We start from the raw sequence: 25,142 nt of genomic DNA, 5'->3' as shown, positions 1-25,142 counted from the left end.
AGATTAAGATAAATTCCTTCTAGTGGTGATTGTATGGTACCAAAAGGGAATGTGTGAAGGTGATGTTACGGTACCAAGAAGGGTTGAGGACTGTGTGTAAGTGATGTTGGCTTGTTGATTGACCAGATGGTACCAAGAAGGGATGTGGACTGTGTAAGTGATGTTGGCTTGTTCCCTGACCAGATGGTACCAAGAAGGGATGTGAGCTGTGTGTAAGTGACGTTGGCTTGTTGAGTGACCAGATGGTACCAAGAAGGGATGTGAGAGTGTGTGTGAGTGATGGCTTGTTCCCTAACCAGATGGTACCACAAAGGGATGTGTATAAATGACGTAGGCTTGATCCCTGACCAGATGGTACCACAGAGGGATGTGTGTAAATGATATTGGCTTGTTCCCTGACCAGTAGGTACCACAGAGGGATGTGTGTAAATGATATTGACTTGTTCCCTGACCAGATGATACCACGGAGGGATGTGTGTAAGTGACGTTGGATTGTTCCCTAATCAGATGGTACCACAGAGGGATGTGTGTAAATGATATTGGCTTGTTCCCTGACCAGATGGTACCACAGAGGGATGTGTGTAAACGATATTGGCTTGTTCCCTAATCAGATGGTACCACAGAGGGATGTGTGTAAATGATATTGGCTTGTTCCCTAACCAGATGGTACCACAGAGGGATGTGTGTAAATGATATTGGCTTGTTCCCTGACCAGATGGTACCACAGAGGGATGTGTGTAAACGATATTGACTTGTTCCCTGACCAGATGGTACCACAGAGGGATGTGTGTAAACGATATTGGCTTGTTCCCTAATCAGATGGTACCACAGAGGGATGTGTGTAAATGATATTGGCTTGTTCCCTGACCAGATGGTACCACAGAGGGATGTGTGTAAATGATATTGGCTTGTTCCCTAATCAGATGGTACCACGAAGGAATGGACCGTGTAGCAGCAGAAGATATGTTGATCCGAGTGCCTTATGATGGTGCCTTCCTGGTGCGCCGCAGTGAGACTGACCAATACTCCTTCGCCATTTCCTTCAGGTGACCTCCCCTGTTGAGTGTGCCCGCTTGCTGCATAGTCTAGGGCCATAGCATGTTACCCAAACACAGGGTTTTGTCTACAAACTTGTGAAGAGGACAAATGTACACATTAATCTTTCATGTGAGGAAAATTTGTGAAATATTAAACCTGTTACCTAATACTTTTGAAACAATGAATACAAATTTTAGCTGAATATGGTGTTAGTATTTGAAATGGCCTCTTACTACAAGTTTGTACATGGAACCCTGTGATGTCTTTTGCTGTTTTTATGCATGTATTTGTGCTGAAATGTCGTCACGTAGTTGGGGCATGGTTTATGTTGTTGTATCGTTTGTTGTACACCTGCCTTTGTGTAGGTGGTATCATGAGAGCTTGACACGATTAGAAGCAGAGGACATGCTCAGTCGAATTCCTCACAACGGAGCGTTCCTGGTGCGTAAGAGCCGGCGTAGTTCCACACGAGCAGACCCTGACATTGGCAGGTTTGCCATATCAATGAGGTAAGGCCTGTCTTGGCAACGAAGCTTGTACCTGTACATATTGTGTACAGTATACAGGTTCAAACAGGTGTTAAGAATATAACGTGCAAGTACAGATACATAAAAGGGAAAAAACATGAGGTATGGTGAATTGAAAGAAAACAGTAGAAACTTTGTTAACATTTTGACTTATAAAACTTGTAATCTTCTTCTACTTAATAATCACAGAGTGCTGCAGAGTTGTACCTGAACATACATAATTAAGTTTTATACAAGACTTCAGAAGATATTACATACAGTACCTCTACACATGTTAAAATGTGAAATGCCTGAACACACAGAAAAGTGAAGTGTGTAATAAAATGGTGTTCACTACTTATTGTCATTAATGTACCACAAAAAAGAAAAAAAACAGAGGGTGAGTCTACAAATTCCCTGTCTAGTTCCGGGATTGAATGTTCTTTTCATGTTTTATCTTGTACATGTTTTTATTATGTTTGTTGGTATTTTTTTTTGGTGGTTTTATGGGTTAAAATTTTTGTGTGTTGCATGAAATTGAATGTTTGTGCATTTCAAGAACATTGTGGCAGGAGACAGCATTCATGAGACTACAGATTGCAAAGAGAACATCATAGCAAGAGACCGTAGATTGTAAAAAGAACATCATAGCAAGAGGCTGTACATGGCAAAGATAACATCATAGCAAGAGACCGCAGATTGCAAATAGAACATCATAGCAAGAGGCTGTACATGGCAAAGATAACATCATAGCATGAAACTGCAAATTGCAAAGAGAACATCGTAGCAAGAGACTGCAGATTGCAAAAAGAACATCATAGCAAGAGGCTGTACATGGCAAAGATAGCATCATAGCATGAAACTGCAGATTGCAAAGAGAACGTCATAGCAAGAGGATGTACATTGCAAAGATAACATCATAGCATGAGACTGCAAATTGCAAATAGATCATTATAGCATGGAACCGCAGATTGCAAATAGAACATCATAGCATGAGACTGCAGATTGTAGGTTTTAATCAGAAAGACATTCCCTGAAGTATGAAAAGCGTAATGTGATACGGTATTTTGTTTATGATGAGGTACTGAAGAAAAGTGAGGAGTTCAAAATAGTATACATCATGTTTTGTTCTGGATTGTACTGCTTGGTTTGTACCAGTAATAGGTTTTGGGACATACTTTTATAACTTATAATTGCTTGAGAGGTTTAAATTATCAGACAAAATATGTATAGCCAGTAAAGAAAAATCTGTACAATTTTTGACAGATTCTTTTTCATTCAGACCCTTGTAAGTAATCCAGCAGTAAGTGTATTTACAGTTCGAAATACTACATATTACTTATAAAAGCATATTCATATATGTCCCATATCAAGGTTTGAAAGTAATCAAGAATAATGACTGGAATATTAGCAGTAAAATATTGCAGTTTTAAGCAACTATTTTACAGCTTAAAATAACATTTCATATAGTACTGTCAAAAATGCCAGGGGGGGAGGGGGCGGCTCCATGATCAAGGAGGTTAGCACGCTTCCGCTCCAGATGTACTTCCAACAACCTGCGGATAGTTGTGGGTTTCCTCCGGGCTCTGCTCGGTTTCCTCTCACCATAATGCTGGTCACCATCATATAAGTGAAATATTCTTGTACACCAATCAAAGAAATAAATAAATAAATAAATCAAAATTGCAGCGCTGTTTTGATTTCATTTTTCGGTTATTTCAGTCATCTCCGTCAACCAGTGTCACACTTTGTCATTTTTAACCCAAACCCACTAGTCGTTTTGTTTGACTCTAATGTCATGCGTATTAGCAACAATGATACATAACCTGTCATCATTGTTGATCTGTTCTGGTTTGACAGGGCTGAGGGAAAGATAAAGCACTGCCGTATCAAACAGGAGGGCCGCCTATTCATGATCGGCACCGCTCACTTCGAGAGCCTGGTGGAGTTAGTCCAGTACTACGAGCGACACCCGCTCTATTACAAGATGAAGCTGAAGTACCCGGTAAATGAAGCCCTAGTCAGGAGAGTTGGCATGGTAAGAAACAGCGTGTGAGTTTTGTCCACCTAACCTGCCTAGCAGGAGGATGAGTATTGTGTGAGTCCCCTGTAAGGGGCTCTGTGCCCTGTTCTCTTCTTTTTTTTTTTTTTTTGCACTGTGATGCTATTGTGTATTTCAAAATCCTTATCCTGTCATCTATGAACATAACATCTACATGTATGTTTGTGTTCAATAGTTTTTGGTACTAGAAAAGCCAGAATGTCTAAACTAGGATTTTTTTCACATTGAGAAAATTGTATTGAAATTTATGTTGGAGGAATGAAATCTGTCTACCAGTCAAATATTCACTGGCGAATTCTTAAAACTGTTACTCAGGTAATTCATACCTAGTTCATACATGTCATAGCAGCATAATAAGAGTCAGTTAATGTAATTCTCAGTATCTTTATTCATTTAATCCATGTATACAAGCTTTCTCTAAAGGCTATTCCATGGTAATGAAAACTTTTTGGAGCTTTTTTTGTTGTTGATCAGCGTACGTGCATGCACAAGTGTATTCATGTTTTGTTGTTGTATATAAATTTTAATTACCAAATCTGTTTTTATTTCAATACAGCAGGCTACTGTGCACAGTCTCTGTCTGAGACTGGCAATACATGCACACAACAAAACACAGCTTCAGCTTCCCCTGCTTGGCATATGTAAATGAGTATTAAACTCAGCATTTCTTCCACATATCGAACAAACTTTCAACTATTTGCAAACTATTTTCAACTTGTTTACATCAGATGTTTCTAAGCGAATAATAATGAAATTCCACACCCACGGGAAAATCACGACCGTGCAACCCTCATCAGATGTTAGTATTTCATAATAAAGCTTCTGTGAAGCTTCAGGCTGGAAAACAGTGTGTAATGTTGAGAGAGGGATCATCTGCTCTGACATTATAGATGTCTTCTGCTTTTTCAGCCCCCGGATAAGGGTGCCATATATGGATCACCTGACCTCTACATGAACCCTAATGACTTTCAGTCCAAGGTAAAAACAGGGCCAGTTACCTGCCCTTGGGTGGTCAGGAGGAACGTGGAAAGCTGCATGGGGCATCATGTTTGCCATCCCATCACACTAACAGCATGTTCTCATTACATCGTCACACCATCCAACCACAAGCACATGCACACATGTATTCTGCACATGGTACTCTTACATTACTCCATATATCTACAGTTACACCCATGTGAGACGTACAGATGTCACTATTTTTATACTCCCATCATGCATCTGTACTCTTATACCCACATCAAAACATCTGCACTCTTATGGCCGCTTCACATGTCTACATTCTCATGGCCACATCTGTACTCTTATACCCACATCAAAACATCTGCACTCTTATGGCCCCATCTGTACTCTCATACCCACATTAAAACATCTACACTCTTATACCTACATGAAAACACCTGCACTCTTATGTCCACATCTGTACTCTTATACCCACATAAAAACATCTACACTCTTATGGCCACATCACATGTCTGCACTCTTATACCCACATCTGTACTCTTATACCCACATAAAAACATCTGCGCTCTTATGGCCACATCACATATCTGCATTCTCATGGCCACATCCGCACTCTTATGGCCACATCAAAACATCTGCACTCTGATGGCCACATCACATGCCTGCACTCTTATGCCCAGATTGTACATATATACTCTTATGCCCACATCATGCCAACTAAACAAATGAGTAAATCCATTCCGTATGCATACATGTATAAATCATCCATCCACACGTCCTTGCTATTTATGTGCTTTTACACATCTTAACTTATCCACATGTACACCCTTTTAGATACCTATATGGAATAAAAAAAACACTGTTCTGAGAATATAGTAAATTTTTGATAATTTAAATAATAGCTTATAAGAGATGGTTTTCAGCCTACACCACACAGCCATGAATACATGTCTATGCTTTGCCTGAATGCCTCATATTTTTAAGCCTGCAGTGTAAGTTAGGCCTTGCTTACAGTTCTAAAGTCAAACATGAGAAGATGTTGCTTACATAATGCATTGGTATAGATTCGTCTACATGTGCGTAAAGGTTTGGAAAACTGACAATAGTGCTGATGTCTAGCCATGCATACATTTTCATTCATATAGTACAACAATATGGATATGCTAACATGCTTGAATCTACAGACACTGCGTGGTTCATGAATCTACTGACACTGCATGGTTCATGAATCTACAGACACTGCATGGTTCATGAATCTACTGACACTGCATGGTTCATGAATCTACTGACACTGCATGGTTCATGAATCTACTGACACTGCATGGTTCATGAATCTACTGACACTGCATGGTTCATGAATCTACAGACACTGCATGGTTCATGAATCTACTGACACTGCATGGTTCATGAATCTACAGACACTGCATGGTTCATGAATCTGCTGACACTGCATGGTTCATGAATCTACAGACACTGCATGGTTCATGAATCTACTGACACTGCATGGTTCATGAATCTACAGACACTGCATGGTTCATGAATCTACTGACACTGCATGGTTCATGAATCTACAGACACTGCATGGTTCATGAATCTGCTGACACTGCATGGTTCATGAATCTGCTGACACTGCATGGTTCATGAATCTACAGACATTGCATTGTTCATGAATCTACAGACACTGCATTGTTCATGAATCTACTGACACTGCATTGTTCATGAATCTACTGACACTGCGTTGTTCATGAAATGGCTGACAGATGGGACAAATCATGAATCTACTGACACACACTGCACAATTCATGAATCTGCTGACACGTGACACGATTCATGAATCTGCTGACACGTGACACGATTCATGAATCTGCTGACACGTGGCATGAATCATGAATCTGCTGACATACTGCATGGTTTACACAGTGTGTCTACACTGTTCATCCTTCTCAGCATCACAACATGTCACACACCTATTTATGCTGAGGCTGGCCTGCTTAGGCCGGGGCTTTTGCGGTAAAACAGATGTCGTCATGATTTGCACGAGGGACAAGGCCCCACCCACCCACCCTCTGAGAGGATCTAACCACCTGTAGCTGCTGTTTGTTTAATGCATGCCCCACTGCTTATTGTAGGAACCACAAGATGTGGAGATCTATCATGAAGGGATTTACCATAACCCTAATGACTTTACTTCAAAGGTAGGCACCAACTTCTGCCCCAATGTCAAGCAGGCACAAACTTTGCCTAGTGTTTTTTGTGGTTATCGTTCACCTGCACAGTGTTAGCATGTGGAAGCATGGGGGTTCTTCCACAAATTGCCTTGTTATGATGAGGTGCCTATTTTCCAAACCAGGTTACAAGCTTGTTATCTTACTGAATTGTATATATGCATATGATCTTTGTGCTGAAAGACAGACCCATACCTGTAATTATGGTTATGCAACAGTAAATATATTGGTACGCTTTTAGCAATTTTATTGATTCAAGATCTCTTGAGGATTGTGTAAATGTGAGATAATTCATTCAGTTTGTGTATAAAAATATCTTGTTTGTGATTATCCATGAAGCTTCCCAGTGTGTCATTTGTACCCAGTCTGTCTGTCTGTAAGTCTGTAAATCTGTCATGTCTGTGTGCTGTATATTGTATTATGTCCAATGTTTTCCTGTTCTTTTATAGTTTACAACTATCTCTTGGCCATTTAGTAATGGACTTGTTTGTTCAGCATAAGTAGATTTGTTTAAGAATGTGAATTTTATGCCAACTCCTGTGATGTTCTTCATATAAGAAGGTGAATTTGACCACTTTGAAAATGTGTAACTGATGCCATTTCCTGTAATAGACTTTTAGAATGTGAATGCCAATTCTTGTCAAAGGCCATTTTAGATAGAATGTGAATTTGATGTCAATTCCTGTGATAGACCACTAAAAATTTGAATTTGATGATAAGACCTGTGGAGTGAGGTGAATTTGAAACTGCCTCTGCAAGATAGACTTCCCAAGTAAGGTGAATTTGAACCCACCTCCACATGGTAGACTTCCAGAATAAGGTGAATTCATTTGACACCACCTCAGCATGGTAGACTGGTAGACTTGTGGAGTAGAGTGAATTTGACAAGACCTCCACTTGGTAGAATTCCGGAGTAAACTGAATTTGACACCACCTCCACATGGTAGACTTTCGGAGTAAGGTGAATTTGACACCACTTCCACATGGTAGACTTTCGGAGTAAGGTGAATGATCTTAGCATGGTAGACCTCAGCATGGGTGAAGTAGGTAAGGCGAGTTTGACACCGCCTGTGCATAGTGATGGATCAGCCCTTGTGAATTAAGCAGGCTTCTAAATATTCCTGAATGTTTCTGCTAACAAGAAATACATTTTTTGGATATGAAGCACAAATCAAATTTCTGATACATGTACGTGTATTTTTGAAAGTAACATCCAGGTTATGGCACCATGAATCAGCGTAGTTTTTGAGGAAAGTGAATGCAGGCTCAGTGCATCAGACTTTTTGATCACTTATATTTAGGATTCTTATTCGACTGTTGGCTATATCTAAGTATTTTACTGTAGCAATCTTTAAACTGTCTTTGTTTTGTACCCCCTCCTCCCTACTCGCCCACCTTTGTCGTGTTTTAATATACAGATCTTTAGAAATGGTTACATTTGCCCAAGGTATTTTACTCCCTTGTCATTTATCATTTACTCGGTTGTGTCACTGTTGATAATGGATGTAGGAAACGAGTATCACAAAAACAGTTTTCTCACCCAAAAATTTGTACTGGCAATATGGATATTCTCAACACATTTCTTTGTGTAAAGGAAGCACTTAAATGTGGTTGAAAGCTCTAATAAGATTTAAGCTAACATCTTAACAAAATAATTCAGGTAAAATAACTGTGTCAATTCCCTGTACCTACAACAAAAGTTTCTGTTTGGGTTATATTAAACTTGAACTACATGTTACGTGGTTAAAATCTTGGTATGGTTTTAAATTTTTTTCTGTCACTTTTTGCCCCAGCAGATCCGTGTGAAAGCCCTGCATGATTACCATGCCAACCGGGAGGATGAGCTGTCATTCAGGAAGGGAGCTGTGATTACAAATGTTCACAAACAAGATGGAGGATGGTGAGCTTGAATCCTGTGTTTGACCAAAAAGTTCAGCCGTGAATACCCTAATTCTTCAACCTTTTCTGCAACTAATATTAATAAGCATTCCGAGAGAACTATGGGGTGTAAGCAAATAATTTTCACAGTTGTTTGAAACTTGCATCTTTAATGACACAAGTTAATCATTTTAGCATCATTTTCATAATAATTATACATGTAACATCAGTTCCACTGCAAATAGGGCTGTAGTGGTTGGAAATGTTGAAGATATACAGTAAATTATTCAGTTTGCCATTATAATGGCTCCCTTCTTGTCAGTTCGGGACCGGTAGATCCACACAAGTCACACCTAAGACTTCAAAAGAAGAAGTTGTAACTTCCTCGCTTGGCGTTCAGCGTGAAGGGGATAGTGCAATGACTGGTTGACCCGTATCAGTATAATGGCTCGGGCGGGGCAGCTTACTTGCCTTTGGTTAGTCGTCTCAGTGAAGCAGCACTAAATAAAAGAGCTGTGGAAATCTGTCCTGCAACAAGGAGGCACATTACACGTACATGTACCCTAAGGATTCCTTCGTCGTCATATGACTGAAAAATTGTTGAGTACGACATTAAACCCCAAGCACTCACTCACTCACTCCCTTCTTGTCAGAGAGGGCATATAGGTATGGTTTTCTTGTTTGTGTGTGTGTGCATCCAGAATCATTTTTGGGTCAAGTTTTTCTTGAGTTTCCATAGCAACATAACTCATGATCGGTACCACATGTGCATCTTTCTGTCATTGCAATGCTTTTGTTGGGGGATAAATCTGCCTCTGGTGTTATGTTAAGATGAAATGTGTTGTATGCAGTTTGTTAGCTACTGATAGCCTGTAGGAACAGTGCTGATGGAAGTTAACTGTAAACCAAATCAACATACTATCTTGGTTTTTGTTTTATTTAATTACAGGTAACCTCCTGGTGCAAAGAAACAAAATCTGAAGGTTCTCTTTACTGAAACTTTTGAAAGCATGCACAGATGTGTGCAAAAACAACTTGGTGAGAAAGTGGGGGAAAAGGTCTGGCAATCACCTGCAGATGGTCATAGGTTCCCCCGGGCTGTGCTCAGTTTCCTCCTACTGTTATCGTGGCTGCTGTCGTATAAGTGAAATGTTCTTGAGTACAGTGTAAAACACCAATCAAATAAATCAATAAATAATTGGCACGAGATGTATTTGTACCTTGTCCTGACTGCAGGTGGCGAGGAGATTACAGTGACAAGAAGCAGAACTGGTTCCCATCAAACTACGTAGAGGAGATAGAAAACCAAGATGACACCTCCGAATCTGCCCCACTCGGCTCACTTCAGAAAGGATCCATTGATGTCCGCAAGTGCATCCTGGGTAGGAAAGATTCATAAGTTTCTTCTTCCTTTTCCTTTATCTTCTGTGGTATCCGCTTAACTTTATATCACATGTTCATATACTTCAATAAAATAGACTTTCAGCATAAAGAATATTTAATAAAGACAATAACAGTGATGACAAGTGATGTAGTTGGAAGATGGTCACAAGTAAAGGTAACAGGTGAAGTGCATCTAAATCTACATACAGATGCATATCTTCATCATAATTAATGTTGTAGCCATATAGCTTTCTTTTTTAAGTGAGATCATCGTTTGTAAAATGCCAAACAAGGAAATATGGTCTAAATATGGAAATTTTATGGTGTAAGTACGTACTTGTATGTACTGGGTAATGAAGCACATTGCTCACCTCAAGGGCTGTACTCTTTTATTCTTTTTTTGGAATAATGCAATTGCTCCCATTTTGACATTATTTTGATTTCTAACATAAAATTGTGTTCTATTCACCTGTATCTAAATTGTAAGTTGATTTAGTATTTTGGTTACATTTTGTGATGTCAACCTTTTTGCATATAAAAGAGCAACTTTCAGGGCAATTTATGAGCATTTTAAATTTCATTTTGGAAACAGAACAGAAATTTAGTCATATTGCTCATGGCATAATAAAATTCCGAAATATTTTGAGTCAAAATGAGTGGTGTTTTTTTGTAGTATATGCTACTCTTTGCATTATGTTGAACTTCATAATCAGTTTCGTTACTAACACCAATGTCTTCATCCGCCTTTGTTGTTTTATTTCAGAGCGCTCTCAAGGGCCTGGGTTTAGGAGGTTTGCGTTTAAGATTTTCTCTCAGACCCAGGCCCAGCCGCTGGAGATTGCGGCGGACTCTGAGGAGAAGTTACAGGACTGGATGGCCCAAATACAAGAGTGTGCTGAAGTGGCAGAACAAGTGGTCAGTAGCTACTCTTAATACATTAATACTTAATAATTACAAATTTTAAATATAGCAACAACAACCATGACAACAACAATAATAATAATCTTTAACCTCATTAGTCCAGTTGACCATTAAGGGCTGATTTTCCATGGACTTGATGCTGAGAAAGTAAAAATACACTCTTGAGAAGGTCTGCCAGCAACCTGTAGATGGTTGTGGGTTTCCCCCGGGCTCTGCCCGGTTTCAACATGCCATAATTGCTGGCCGTTGTTGTATAAGTGAAATATTCTGGAGTACGGCGTAAAACACCAATCAAATAAGTAAATAGAATTATATGTATTGTGAAGTATAATATAATATCACAGATTTATGTGAACCGCCATTTGGACACACAGACCGCAGGGCGGGCACCTCAAACTAAACCCTTTTGCACATGCTAACCAATCTAGGGTATATCTGGCTGCCCTGTTTGGCATCCATACTGATTATAATGGATGAAATAATTGTTTTGGGGGTGTTTTTAATTGACATTCCGGAAAGATTTATTATTCCATGGTGTACCGAAGTTAATGTCATATCAACCATTGACAGACAGGCCTGGCACTCAAGTGGGATTCACCCAGAACTTATCCTTTTACTCTGGCTGGTGCTGTGTATCAACTGTTTACTACATCTAATGACTGATTCTACTCTAAACCCCACAGGCCAAGAGGCTGCGGACAAAAGAGAAGTCTAGGAACATTGCCCGCGAGTTCTCTGATCTCATTGTGTACTGTCAAGCTGTGCAGTTCATCCCTGACAGTGAGTTAAACATAACTTACTATAACCACTCGTTTTTTTCCTCAGTTATTGCTTTCATTGATTAGTGTTTTATGCGACAGTCTAGAATGTGCCATTGACATCATGTCTATATAAAGGTTTGTGAATGGAGAAAATATGGCCAGAGCTGAAAGAAACAAATTTAATCCAACCTCAAAAGGTCTTGTAAACATATCTGAGATTTCAGGTAGAATAATTTGAAAATAAGTATTGAAATCAACTAGATGAAATCCATGTACATTTACTTTCTACAAGTATTTGCATGTGTCGTTAACAAGATGCCTCAGATAAGAACGTAGGAGAGCTGTGTCAATTTTGAACATGCCCAAAGTCTGCATAGAGTTCCTGCGCACTACCATAAGTGAAATGCTGCATCAGTGAAACTACCTGAGTTGCCTGAATGTTGTACAGAATCTTACTGGAGTGCATTTCTAATGCATTCAGCAACATTTTTCTGGTGCTGTGAGAGAGTGCGATAGGGACATTTATGACAGCATTGGTGTATCATTTGCTTGGCAAGGTGCCAGAATTTTCTCGGAGGTGTGCCAGTTTCTGTCAGCCATGAACCTTACATGCTGTGTCTGCATAAAAAGTCAAAAGATTGTAGAGTGCTGAATAAAAAGACTGATGAATTATAAAAATGAATAAATGTCTTCTACATCGACTCATGTGTTTCTTTTTTCTGTAAACAGGTTTGCCGGGACAGTACTACGAGATGTCATCCTTCCCGGAAACCAAAGTGGAAAAATATGTCACAAAGACTAAGGGAAAGTTCTTTGCAAAGTATCCTTTTGTTTTAATGGTGTTATTTTCAACCTGGATGTTGTTTCCTGTACTTTGGCTATAGAAGTAGTTCGGATATGTTAATATTTAAGGTAAGAAGTGAATTACTATGTATATCTCAGTGCCTCAGTTTTGTGTAGTTGTTAGTTTCTTGTTTTATTTTTTTGTAAAATTTCAGGTGAGAAAAGTTTGTGATCGCCACAAAAATAATGCATTTTTAGCAGCAAATACTGAAAGGTGGTAACACATTACATTTAATATCCTCTTTCCCTCCAGATGAACCACTAAACACCTTTCTAATATACAGTATATATATATAGCTCTCAGAATCAGGGTAAACGAGCAAGTCAGTCATGGACGAAATTTTATGTCATTTGCTGTTTGATGTGATTGTATGGGATCAGTACATGAGCACTGGTTAATAATATACGCTTACTGGTACTGGTAAAGGGAGAAACATCATCTTGACTTGGTAATTACGGCTGATTCTACTATTTGAGTGCAAGTTGTGAATTTAATGAAGTTTTCTTGAGCTACAGGCAGTGTTCTGTTCAGAGTTTGACCTGTTACTGAGAGTTTGCTCACAATATGCACAATGCTTCTTAACTCTGTCCAGATATAACCGTAGTCAGTTAAGTCGTGTTTACCCAAAAGGACAGCGGGTGGATTCGTCCAATTATGATCCTTTGAACATTTGGAACTGCGGTTCCCAGATGGTCTCCCTCAACTATCAGACAGGGGATCGCCCTATGCAGATGAATATGGGAAGGTTTCTGCGTAATGGCAGGTAATTGTGTATGCAGCGTGTTCATCATGGAGGGCTTCCCGTACAGATCTTCATGTATAGTCGCAGTGTTTTAATTACTATCCCATGATTTTGTGTTTTCTGTTTGCTCTGTCTGTCTGCCTGTCAAGTTTACTTTGTTGAACCTCAGACCAAGTTTGAAAGCAATTCTGTGATTTTTATAAGTCTCATGTTTCCTTGCAATAACTGTTTGAAAGATACAAGTTGAAAAACATAAATTTTGTATATTTTGTAATATTATGTTATAGTTATGTAATATTTCCTTAATTCTTTGATTGGTCAATGGTTTGGCTCTGATATTAAGTTGTGAAAGCACATGTTCAAATCCAGCTGTCGCTGATACAGCTCCAGCAGTAAGTCAGGAGGTTTGTCTCTTGGCAGTGCAATTTCCTTCAACGATAATAACTGACAAATTCTTCAGTATAGCCTTGAAAAACTAAATAAATTACTGAAAATGTCTTTTTATTCGCGGGCATAAACTTTCACGGATTTGGTAGGAAGCCACATTTGCAGGAATCAACTTTCGCGGATCTTAACAGAATTGTTGGACAACTGATAAACGAAAACCAAACTTCAATACAGAAATGTCAAGTAATAAAACAACTCAAGCATTCAAGTAACATTGTAATCATTTAAACTTGTTTGTGCCTGTAAGATGTGACAAAAATTCTACACAATACAGTAACTTGATCAGACAAAGGAAGTTAATCTTCCTAAGCTTTTAATCTTTTGAAGACTGTTAATCTTTATAAGACAAAGCCCTTACCTGCTGTGTGAGCAAATATTTGTCTCACTCACTCCAGGAGACACCGTAGGATTAAATGTAATATAAATAAATCCCACTGTTTAATTCTCATGCATCAGCAGTGTGAGTAAAACTTTGAGTAAACTGTGACAGATTTGAGTAAATTTCTCAGAAATCATCAGTATGAAAAGGAAGTTTGAAGTGCGGAAACGCCTGAGCGATGTATCAGGCGGGTCGGAAAGGTGATCTGACTGGAAGGCAAGTACAGTCGATAAAAAAAACAGCCTCTCATCGTATGTATATCATATCACGTACACACGCCCAGTACAAATAATGGATTTGTATGTCTCTAACCGCGGCAATAAATCAACAACAACAACGTTGCAATGTGGCGAAACTTAGACAGAGCTAAAACAAAGCAAGATTAACTGATGATGAATTAAGCTGGATTTGTGAAAGCCGGTATACATTTTTATTAGGTATTTCTAATTAATGTGTTTGAAAAAGTATGAGAACTGTAGTGCCTGTTAATGGCTTTATAGCTAATGCATGCGACATTAATAAATTACTTACGTCTTTTATATTCAAGGGCACTTATTTTCTAATTAATGTGTTTGAAAAAGTATAAGAACTGTAGTGCCTGTTAATGGATTTATAACTAATGCATGCGACATTAATAAATTACTTACATCTTTTATATTCGAGGGCACTTATTTTCTAATTAATGTGTTTGAAAAAGTATAAGAACTGTAGTGCCTGTTAATGGATTTATAACCAATGCATGCGACATTAATAAATTACTTACATCTTTTGTATTCGAGGGCACTTATTTTTCGCGGAAATGTATTTGCCGCGAAATCTGCAAATGTTAGTACCACGCAAATGAAAAGGCATTTACAGTAGCTACAAATGATCATGGTTGTGAGGCCATTATATTGGTAGCTTGTTCAAAGCTAATTGCTTTTCACTTATATGTGCTTCAACTTGGGCTCACTAAGTGCATGAAAATCTGGAACATTGGGACGTCACACTGTGTCCTCTGGCGGCCACTGAATCTACCACCAGTAGCGGTCAGATCAGTGAATGCAACCCACCCATGGAGTTCACATCTGTTTGTCTCATGAGGTTGATGGCTATTCTTCACCCATAAAACTGACCACCATCATATGATATAAATGAAAAGTTCTTCAGTTTGGCATTAAAACAACAAAGATAAAAGCATTAAAGGTCAGTTGCCTAATCCGAGGGACTCCAAGCTAACAGTTACATGTGATTTAAAGTTTTGTGTTACCTGTTAATTTATAAGGTCTGAAGTTTATTGTAATTTTTTACTTGTAGGTGTGGTTATGTTCTCCAGCCCGACTGTATGAGGAGTGAAAACTACGATCCTTTTGACAAACGGACATTGGTGGGTGTTGAGCCCCTGACAGCCTCCATCATTGTGAGTACATGTACTTGTCAATGTTTATAAACAGTATATAACGGAGCCGTCAACATGAGGCAAGATAACATTTGCATTTTTAATTTAGAGTAAGAATCAGGCCTGGCCTGTGAGCAGTTTTCCCATTCTCCTGCTTGCCATTTTATGCAAGCAGTTCACTGTTATGGAGGAAATCAAAAGTTTAATATCTCTGCAGAATTCTGTCACTGAGTAACCGTGTAATGAATTTATCCATCAAAAAAAAAAAAAAAAATGATCAGTTCGTAGCAGAAGGCTGGTGAATCAGTGAATCGCTTCAAAGGTATCATTGTTTTAACATCTTAGCAACGGGAGCTAACTTGGTCAGAAGAAATATGGCGCACAATATGGGAAATGTCACGTCTCCCACATGACTGATGCTGTCCAGTGAAAACTGGAGTATTTTGCCTGATGCAGAATAAGTATGTATATGGTTTGTCTGTCAGGTGATTGGGGCACGCCATTTGGTGAAGTCTGGACGGGGAATTGCCAGTCCCTTTGTTGAAATAGAAATAGCAGGTGCTGAGTACGACAATAACAAGTTCAAGACTTCTACGAGAGGTAAGTTGTCTTCTCTGTAAGCGGAATGGTTGCTTGTCTGCGGGGAAACTTGATTTAAGACAAACCATGGAAGACAGGAGTACAGAATCCATGGGTTATACTTGTATTTATATACTTAAAGGCAAAGAAAACTCTAAAATAAAGTATTTATCAGATGGAAGACCATTAAACACTGTTTAAGAAAGTAGTTTGGTTGATTTTTCTTGCTAACTAAACTAAAATACATTTAAAACAGGATTTTGTGGTGGTCTGTTGGGACTCAGAGGGTATAAATGAAGTCAGAGCAATATTTTTGGCTTGAAATCGTTCATTTCAAGGTCCATTTGTTGAATGCATTCGTAGCTCTAAATGAAGATGCATTTTAAATGATGAAATTTAGCAATCTATGTATGTTAGGTGGCAAAAAGCTGAAGGGACATCGCTGGTCTCAATATGGTCAGAAAAGGCCACAGTACAGTCCAAAGTTTGGAATGCATTTTACTTGGTTGAAAAATATTTTAAAAAAAAAATCAGACTATTTTCCCAGTCAATATTTAATGGTATTTCATCTGACGTACTTCATGCTAGTGTGTTCTTTGCCTTTGACATAATTCCAGTATTTGACCTCAGATTTCATTCAGGACTAAATTACTCATTTTGCCTTTTTTTTTGAGAGTTCTGTTCATTTTTAAAAGGTGTCTAGAGTTTTGTTTGGAAGGTGAGATGATGTCCTACTAAGAAATAATGTTCTATAATGTTTACTTGCCTCTAGAAATACACTTTTAGGCTTTTATGGTCAAATTTTTAGGTTAAATATGTAAATATGTCTGGTGTCAGGATACCCTGAATGACCATAAATGTCGTCCATGACTAACTTGCCCATATTTCCTGATTCTGAGAGTTCTGTTGATTTTCGAAAAGGTGTTTCTAGGTTTGCTTGAAGCTTGGGATGATGTTCTGCTGGAAAATTGTAAGTTTCAGCCCCAAAAATAATATTTTGTAACATTTATTTGCCTTTAAAAATGCACTTTTGTGGGCGAAATTTGAGGTCATTTAGGGTACATTTGTATGCAGCATCTGTTGCTTCTTGATGTCGGATGCTGTGTCTTACGTTGTTGCAGCTGATAATGGCCTGAACCCGGTATGGAATGAACCGTGTGTCTTTGATATCCTCTGCCCTCCGCTAGCTCTCATTCGCTTCACCGTCCAGGATGAGGACATATTCGGCGACCCTAACTTCCTTGGCCAGGCCACCTTCCCTATTGAATGTTTACGCACAGGTAAGTATGCAACCCTTCCCTATTAAATGTCTGCGTGCAAATAACTTTGCAAACTTCTCTTGGATGTTTCTACAAAGGTAAGTATGCCACCTTCCCTACTGAGTCTTTATTTTCCTGTTCATGTAAGCCTGCGGTGTGGTGCTCTGCTTCACATCCAAGATTGAGGCACCTTTCTATTTTCTATTATATAATAATATGTTTTGATAACTTCTCACATACCTTCATGATGCTGTTTTGGGTTGTAACTCAAGCCCTGTTGACATATGGTTCTGGGATTTGGGGGTTTGTCAATTACTTGCTGCGGTGTAGTGGTTTCCTCTGAATTCTATCATTAAACCTGACCAGTTGCCAGATATAAGTGAATTCATTCTTAAGTAGGACATAAAATATATAAATCAAACAGATAAAAAAACATAGTTCATCATTCCTGTCTGAACAAACCAGCTTGTATTTTGTTTTTTTTTTCCTCCCAGGATATCGTAGTGTTCCTTTATTGAATGAATACAGTGAGCCGTTGGAACTATCCTCCCTTCTAGTTCATATTGACATCCGCAATCCAAAGGTACGTTAACTTCTTGTTGTTGTTTTCAGTTGTTCAAATTAGCTCTAGGACTGGCAGACCTATTGGAAAAAAAATCAGTGAAATACTTTTCTTTTAATAGCAAAGTATAATGATAATGTACCATCTCTGCAGTTTGATACAATTGTTATATTATATTATGTCAACATAAACATGTTCGATATTGTCATTCAGAGATTACCAAAGAAATATTATTCTTGACAACTTGTGGATACCTGTATCTCACTATAACTCCATTGATAACTCTACGTGGGAAGGTCTGCCAGCAATCTACAGATGGTCATGGGTTTACCCCGAGCTATGCCAAGCTTCCTCCCACCATAATGCTGGTCGTCGTCTTATAAGTGAAATATTCTTGAGCACAGTGTAAAACACCAATCAAATAATAAATAAAAATCCATTGATAACTGTGCCTTCTGTTCTGATCTCTGCGACTGATAACTCTGTCTGCTGTGCTGAGCTTTAGAATTCTGTAAGGCAAACAAAAGAAATAAGGATTTTAATGAGCAATTAGAGAGAGCCAGAAAAAAAAAATCAACCAGAATCCCAATTAAAACTTTGGAGTAGGGGTCAGTTTTGGAGAGTAAGTCTGGTTGCACCTAATGAACATGCCATGGCAATCAGTACTGTATAACTCTGCCTACAGTGCTGATAATTGTGACTATTGATAATTCTGTGTGCTGTTCTGGTATTGGTGACCAATGGTAGTTGTGCCTGATGAGCTGATAATTGTGACTACTGATAACTATGCCTGTCGTGCTGATAATTGTGACTACTGATAACTGTGCCTGCTGTGCTGATAATTGTGACTACTGATAACTGTACCTGCTGTCCTGATAATTGTGATTGTGCTCACTGTGTTTCCAGGAGAGTGAGGACAGCGAGATATATGCATCCATCCAGCAGCTGAGGGACGAGTCTGAGGATCTAGCGCATCAGCTGGAGGAGATGGAGATGGGCGGCGATGTTGAAGACGCCTCTCACGTCCGCCAGAGACTTCAGGCCACCGAGGAGAGATTGCTACAGAAGAATGAGGAGCGCAAAAACAAAAAGTGAGTTTTTATCAGTCATTCTGTGTCGTCTGTCTCACCTTAACCGGTGATGTTCCATTGTTGTGGCGGCTCCCATGCATCTTTCTTAGCCATGTTCAAAGGTGAGATTATTTGAATTTGACTTGTCAGATGAAAGTCAGACACACTGCATTTCGTATGCCATGTTCACATGGTGCTATTTGTAGAATTTTACTAATCATGTGACATGACACTTGTCCTTTTTCTGTTTGACGCGTTGAAATTGACAGGTCGATTTGATAAGTCACACCATGTGGATGTTGCTCTGATTAGGTTCATCATTTATTGTTTTATTTTCTGGCATATTTTTACATACATGTACGTAGGCACTGCCTGCCTGTGTACTATTGCAATTGGACAAGGGAGTTTGTAATCACCCATTCAGTGTTGCTTTGAACAGCCAGTCATGCTCTAGATAACACAAACCCTAAATCGATGCTTATTTGGTTATGTACTTTGGGGTTGGATGGTCTGTGGAGTGTAAAGTTGTTACATATACAGTTTTTTGTACCATTTAGAAGCACATGTAGCTTCTTCAAACAAATTTAGAGGGTAGTATCTTATCTTACATTGACATGATAAAGTGAATGGCAATGTTAATAGGTAGTCATTGACATGTAATTATGAGAAGCGTTCTTTCCAAGAGGCCACTAGAATAAGATTGAAGGATATTTTGTTGAAAGGCATCATATTCATACGAATATAACTTATGCGTTGATTTGGGTACCTTAGCATGTTAGTTTAGACTGGTGTTATTGTTATTTTGGTCTCTTCCTCTGTGTTATTCCTGAAGTAATTTTTGACAACCCCTGATTTAAGAATGCTGTGACTTGAATGGTTAGCAAGTATTAAGTCAACCACCAGCATGCATATAATGCCCCATTACACCCCGTTACCCATCACCGCATTTTGTAAAATTTTTGTGTTTTTATTGAAGATGCGAAGTTGTGTTCCCAGTAAGAGACTTAGTGGCACGATCATCTGCATGTTAACAGGTTTGATTTTACTTCCCTGAAGTGTTCTCTGGGTCCTCTCCATGCCTAAAATGTCAGTGAATGTTCTCCTAACATGAAGTGTTATTTCAGTGTCTTATTGTCTGAAGTGTTGTTCATGAGTCCTCTCTTTGCCTGAAATGTTGTCCTTGGGTCTTCTCATTGCCTGAAGTGTTATTTCTTAGTTTTTTCCTTGACTAAGTGTTATTTTTGAGTGTTCTCTTTGGCTAAATGTGATTTCTGAGTCTTCTCCTTACCTAATTAATGTCTCAGAGTCTTCTCCTTTCCTGAAGTGTTGTCTCCTGATTGTACTGCCTGACTGAAGTGTTGTCCCTGAGCCTTTTCCTTACCTGTAGTGTTGTCCCTGAATCTTCTCTTTGCCTGAAATGTGGCCCCTGTGGTCTTCTCCTTTCCTGAAGTGTTGTCTCCTGATTCTACTGCCTGACTGAAGTGTTGTCCCCGAGCCTTTTTCTTACCTGTAGTGTTGTCCCTGAATCGTCTCATTGCCTGAAGTCTTACTCTTGAGTGTTCTCCTTGCCGAAAATGTTGTCCATGAGTCTTCTCATTGCCTAAAGTGTTATCCCTTGAGTGTTCTTTTTGCCAAAGTGTTGTCCCTGGGTCTTCTCATTGCATGAAGTGTTGTCACTGGGTCTTCTCCTTGCATGAAGGCTGTCCCTGGGTCTTCTTGCATGAAATGTTGCCCCCGAATCTACTGCTTGACTGAAGTGTTGATCCTTAGTCTTCTCCTTACCTTAAGTGTTGTGTATGAATCTTCTCCTTGTCTGTAGTGTTGTCTCTGAGTTTTATCTATTCCTTGCCTGAAGTGTTGTCCCTGAGACTAGTTGCCTGAAGTGTCCCTGAGTCTACTCCTTTGCCTGAAGTGTTGTCTCTGAACACACAGTTACTCCTTGCCTGAAGTGTTATTTCAGAGTCTTCGCCTTGCCAAATTGTTATTTCTGAATCTTCTCATTGCCTGAAGTCTTGTCCCTCAGTCATCCCATTTCTTGGACTTTTCGCAATTTTTTTTTCATTAAGCATTAAATAGTTTCCACTTATTTTCATGTTATCGTTTAAATATTTTTTTTATATTTTGTTAATAGTGTATAGTATTATAATAGTTAAAACTGGGAGCTAGAAAAAAATGACCTGGGAAACTTACCTACATGTACACCTGTTGCTGTGTTCCTGCATGCAAATCCCAGCCTTGGACAGGGAATTTCTAGTTTCTCGTGCTCTTAGTGATTTTGGGGAGAATGGTGCAATATCTTATAAAACAGGTAGATGAAACATTGAAGGATACAAGGTACACGGTCTTGTGGAGGTACACATACATGCACATGTACTCGTTCATTTTGGCCATTATAACTCATTGTGAAGGTACGCTTTCAGTGTGAAAGTAGTTGTTCATGGTGGATGTTTTCATTTATGGTGGATGTATTGATTTGTGGTGGATGTATTTATTCATGATGTATTTATTCATTTGACATTGTTTCATTGTGGACGTATTCATTTATTGTGGATGTATGCTTCCCATGCAGATGTACATGTACTTGTTTGCTCTTTGTGTGATTACATGTTTGATGTAGAAATTCTCATTCATTGTGGAGGTAGACATTCAGTTGGATGTATAAGTTCATTAGGAAGGCACATGTGGCGTTGTATGTTCAGTTTGGACTGCTTTATTGGAATTTGAGATACATAAATAGTTTTGAGTTTTAATATGGGATACAGGTGTCTAATGTTGTATTTCTGGAATTACATTGCATTTTGTCGTTTGTGTTGCAGATAATATTATGTTGAAATATATCTTTATTACGTGTATGTCTAATGCCGTAAGATAGCATGGTATTAAATATAGCATGAGTGAAATACCGCAGACTGTAATTTTTTTACGTTGTCAGAATAAAGAACCATTAACAGAAAAATATACCATATATTTTCAGTTTACAGAGGATGTTTATGACTAATTTTTTGAAGTGTTTTATTAAATGTTTTAAGATATATTGTCTTGTGATCATGTTGCTTTTAGTGTGATACAGTACTTTGTACAGGTACTTTGCTGTGGTGTTGCTGTGCCAGAACCATAAGGCCTTGACTTGTGAGAAATGACACTTGTAGCATGTAATAGTTAACAACTTTCCTCATACATCCACGTGCACAGTATTCTGTGCACTGCTGCTGCTGTCCAGATTAAGAACATTCACACCATTGTTCATTGCACCAAAGGTATATTGGTGACTTCATTAAAAAAACACTGTTAACAGCACCGAAGAGGCTCTATTTATTACAGCAAGAAACCCTGTCCATTATGTTCGTCCAAGACAATGTTCATGACACCCTACAGACCATGTTCACAACACTCAAGACAGGCTGTTCAGTATATTAATTATATCAGTTATTACACCTAAGACAAAATGTTCACTACAGTCAAGACCTATCGTTTATTGTACATGCTCCATGTTTGTTACGCCCCATGATGGACATCAAGACCGCTGTCATATAAGTGAAATATTCTTCAGTACTGCGTAAAACACCAGTCAAATCAGTAAAATAAAATAATCCATACACCTATCAAAGTTCAACACACTCATGATATGCTGTTCTCTAAACCCATGATATGCTGTTCTCTATACCCATGATATGCTGTTCTCTATACCCATGATATGCTGTTCTCTATACCCATGATATGCTGTTCTCTATACCCATGATACCCTGTTCTCTATACCCACATGTAATGTTGTTGAGCATTCAATCTTTTGCCTGTGTATTAAAGCATGAGAGTGTATGTGTGGTATGCTGTTGTATTGTGTGCAAAGGTGATATACCACTGAATGTTGTCTAATTATTGTCTTCTGACTTCTCCCACAGGAGCTTTCAGCGTCAACAGGTTGTTTACAGACGGGCCAGCAACAACTGAGGTTTTGAAGGTCAAGCGTGGGTATTGTATGAACAATATCAGTTGTACATGTGACTGACATCATTAAAGAGTACTCCCCAAGGTTTAACAGGGGACTTTGTCTGGATGGGAATATAGCTGTGAGCTGGGGTTAAGCTGTGGGTCAATCTCCAGAAGAGGAATCGGTTTGGGTCAAGTATCCCATAGCAAGTTATGCTGCTGTGGGTCTGTACCCAGATGAAGAATTAGCTTAGGCCCAGTTTGGGGATTGGTCCAGATTGTACATATGTGTGCACACAGCTATGGACCAGTGTAGGGATGAACAGGACTGTGGGCAGAGTATGCAGGTGGCTATGTGTCAGTATCTGGATTGGCACAAGGGTGTAGGCAATTATCCAAATGGTAACATGGTTGTGGACCAGTATCCAGATTGGCATAGAGCTGTGGGCAAGTATCCAGATGGGAACATGGCCAGGTTGGTATCCAGGTTGGCACATAGCTGTGGGCCAGTATCGGGATGGCACAGAGTTTTGAACCAATATCCAGATGGGACATAGCCATGGGTGACAGATATGGACTCAAGCCTGTCATGCTTGTGAGACAGTCTCCCGTCCAAAAGACATGGAGGAATATCCAGAGCTATATATGTACATGTATAGACAAGTATTTGGATAGGGACAAAGCTGTGGGTCAGCATCCAGATTTGGACAGTGCGGTGGGGCCAATGAAGGCAAAACTGTCATCCTGCAAGTGGAAAATTCTTGAGTATGAAGAATCATGAAGAAAACAACAATCAAATAAATAAACAAATGGATCTAGTCCTGTACTGGCACTGATTATTCAGCTGTAATCATAATAAAATCTCTGAGAGGTGTATACAGTGATGCGGTTTGGTTCCATATCTGCACAAGGTCACACAAAATCAGACTGGATCTCCCACACTTTCTCACTTCATCCAAATTACATTAGAAAGTTGCATCAAAGACGAACAGTGGTGAAACTAGGTCAGCAGCTGTTGTTGTTGTTGTAAGACTATGGCATCAGTGTTAGCTACCTCGTGGAATAATACCAGGAAAAGGTAATAGGGACTCAACTAACGAAGATTTTGTGTCTGAGCATACAAACTAAATGCTCATTCTTACATAATCTTCAAGAACTGCCTTATAACCGCAGCAAGAAGAAAATGACACCACTTGTACTCAGAAATACATACTGGCTAGTTTGGGGATCCCAACATTTGAGCTCTTTCTTAAAGCAATTGGTGAAGGCTTACATTTTTATATGTATATATACATGTATGTCTGCCTTCAGTGGAAATACTGAAATTGAAAGATACCTGTCCAACCAAGGACATTATGAGAAATGTGCCCAAATATATTTGCACCAAGAGAAAAGCCTGGCTTTTCTGTTTGTGTAAAACAGAATGCTTTAACTGGTTTAATGGAAATTGAAGTGTTACCTAATTTATTAACTTTTGAATGCAATTGTTTTTTCACATTGTTTTTTTTTTTTTAACTGAGCAATTTGTAATTTGATTTTCTACCCTTGTGTGAGAACAGTCAGTGTGGGTATAAGGTCACATAAAGACATCACAATAAGTTGAGATGCAGTAAAGATGTCCTCAAAAGTTGAGCTGCAGTAAAGATGTCCCCACATATTGAGCTGCAGTAAAGATGTCCCCACATGTTGAGCTGCAGTAAAGATGTCCCCACATGAAGTGCAGTAAATGTGTACGCACACGTACTGAAAAGATGTTCCCACATGTTTCAAACTTCTTGGAAGACATGCCTTGATGTGCTTGAAAGATGTCCACACATATAGTGCTGTACAAATTGAATTGTATTAAAGGAGAAGAAAAATTAAAAACATGACACTAGAGGCTGAAAAGAGAACATTTTTTTTCTATCTGGTGGTGCCTGCTGCATAATTTTGTGATTTTTCCTCGCCATACACATAAATCCTCAATATGGCAGAGCTGGCATAAATCGCTGAGTCCATCTTTAACACCCTGTAATTTATGTTACCTACGTCCAACATTCCGGTTTCCCGATCCTCGAGCGGAAAACAAACTGTACTGTTTGCTATCTTCTGGGAAGAAGAGTTCTACCGGAAATGTACGAACTGCACTTCGGCGGTTTCCAACAGCAATTGTCCTCATAACACAGAAGACTTGAGGACTAGTTCTTAGGCAAAATGGAGTTGCCCACAGCGGATTATG

General features: G+C 39.0%; 1 protein-coding gene across 8 annotated transcripts in view; it reads left to right on the top strand.

The window, feature by feature from the left end:
* Positions 1–24,940, top strand: part of LOC135475240 (1-phosphatidylinositol 4,5-bisphosphate phosphodiesterase gamma-1-like) — a 56,100-nt gene extending 31,160 nt beyond the window's left edge. For 2 of the 8 annotated variants that reach the window (XM_064755060.1, XM_064755057.1), the window contains exons 20-34: positions 1,404–1,547; positions 3,405–3,582; positions 4,516–4,584; positions 8,588–8,694; positions 9,909–10,054; positions 10,819–10,970; positions 11,660–11,756; positions 12,467–12,557; positions 13,174–13,344; positions 15,446–15,548; positions 16,013–16,127; positions 17,228–17,386; positions 17,860–17,948; positions 18,834–19,018; positions 22,897–24,940. In XM_064755060.1, the coding sequence (XP_064611130.1) occupies positions 1,404–1,547; positions 3,405–3,582; positions 4,516–4,584; positions 8,588–8,694; positions 9,909–10,054; positions 10,819–10,970; positions 11,660–11,756; positions 12,467–12,557; positions 13,174–13,344; positions 15,446–15,548; positions 16,013–16,127; positions 17,228–17,386; positions 17,860–17,948; positions 18,834–19,018; positions 22,897–22,945 (1,855 nt within the window). In that variant the 3' untranslated portion in view covers positions 22,946–24,940. Of the gene's footprint in view, positions 1–923; positions 1,047–1,403; positions 1,548–3,404; positions 3,583–4,515; positions 4,585–6,698; positions 6,765–8,587; positions 8,695–9,908; positions 10,055–10,818; positions 10,971–11,659; positions 11,757–12,466; positions 12,558–13,173; positions 13,345–15,445; positions 15,549–16,012; positions 16,128–17,227; positions 17,387–17,859; positions 17,949–18,833; positions 19,019–22,896 lie in introns of all 8 variants that reach the window. The other 6 variants (XM_064755065.1, XM_064755063.1, XM_064755061.1 and 3 more) reach the window with 5 other exon arrangements.
* The last annotated feature ends 202 nt before the right edge of the window (positions 24,941–25,142 follow it).

The sequence above is a fragment of the Liolophura sinensis genome, chromosome 9, assembly GCF_032854445.1.
Source record: "Liolophura sinensis isolate JHLJ2023 chromosome 9, CUHK_Ljap_v2, whole genome shotgun sequence".
Taxonomy (NCBI): Eukaryota; Metazoa; Mollusca; class Polyplacophora; order Chitonida; family Chitonidae; genus Liolophura; species Liolophura sinensis.
The sequence above is the reverse complement of the archived record's forward strand: the minus strand, read 5'-3'. Positions and strand labels throughout refer to the sequence as shown.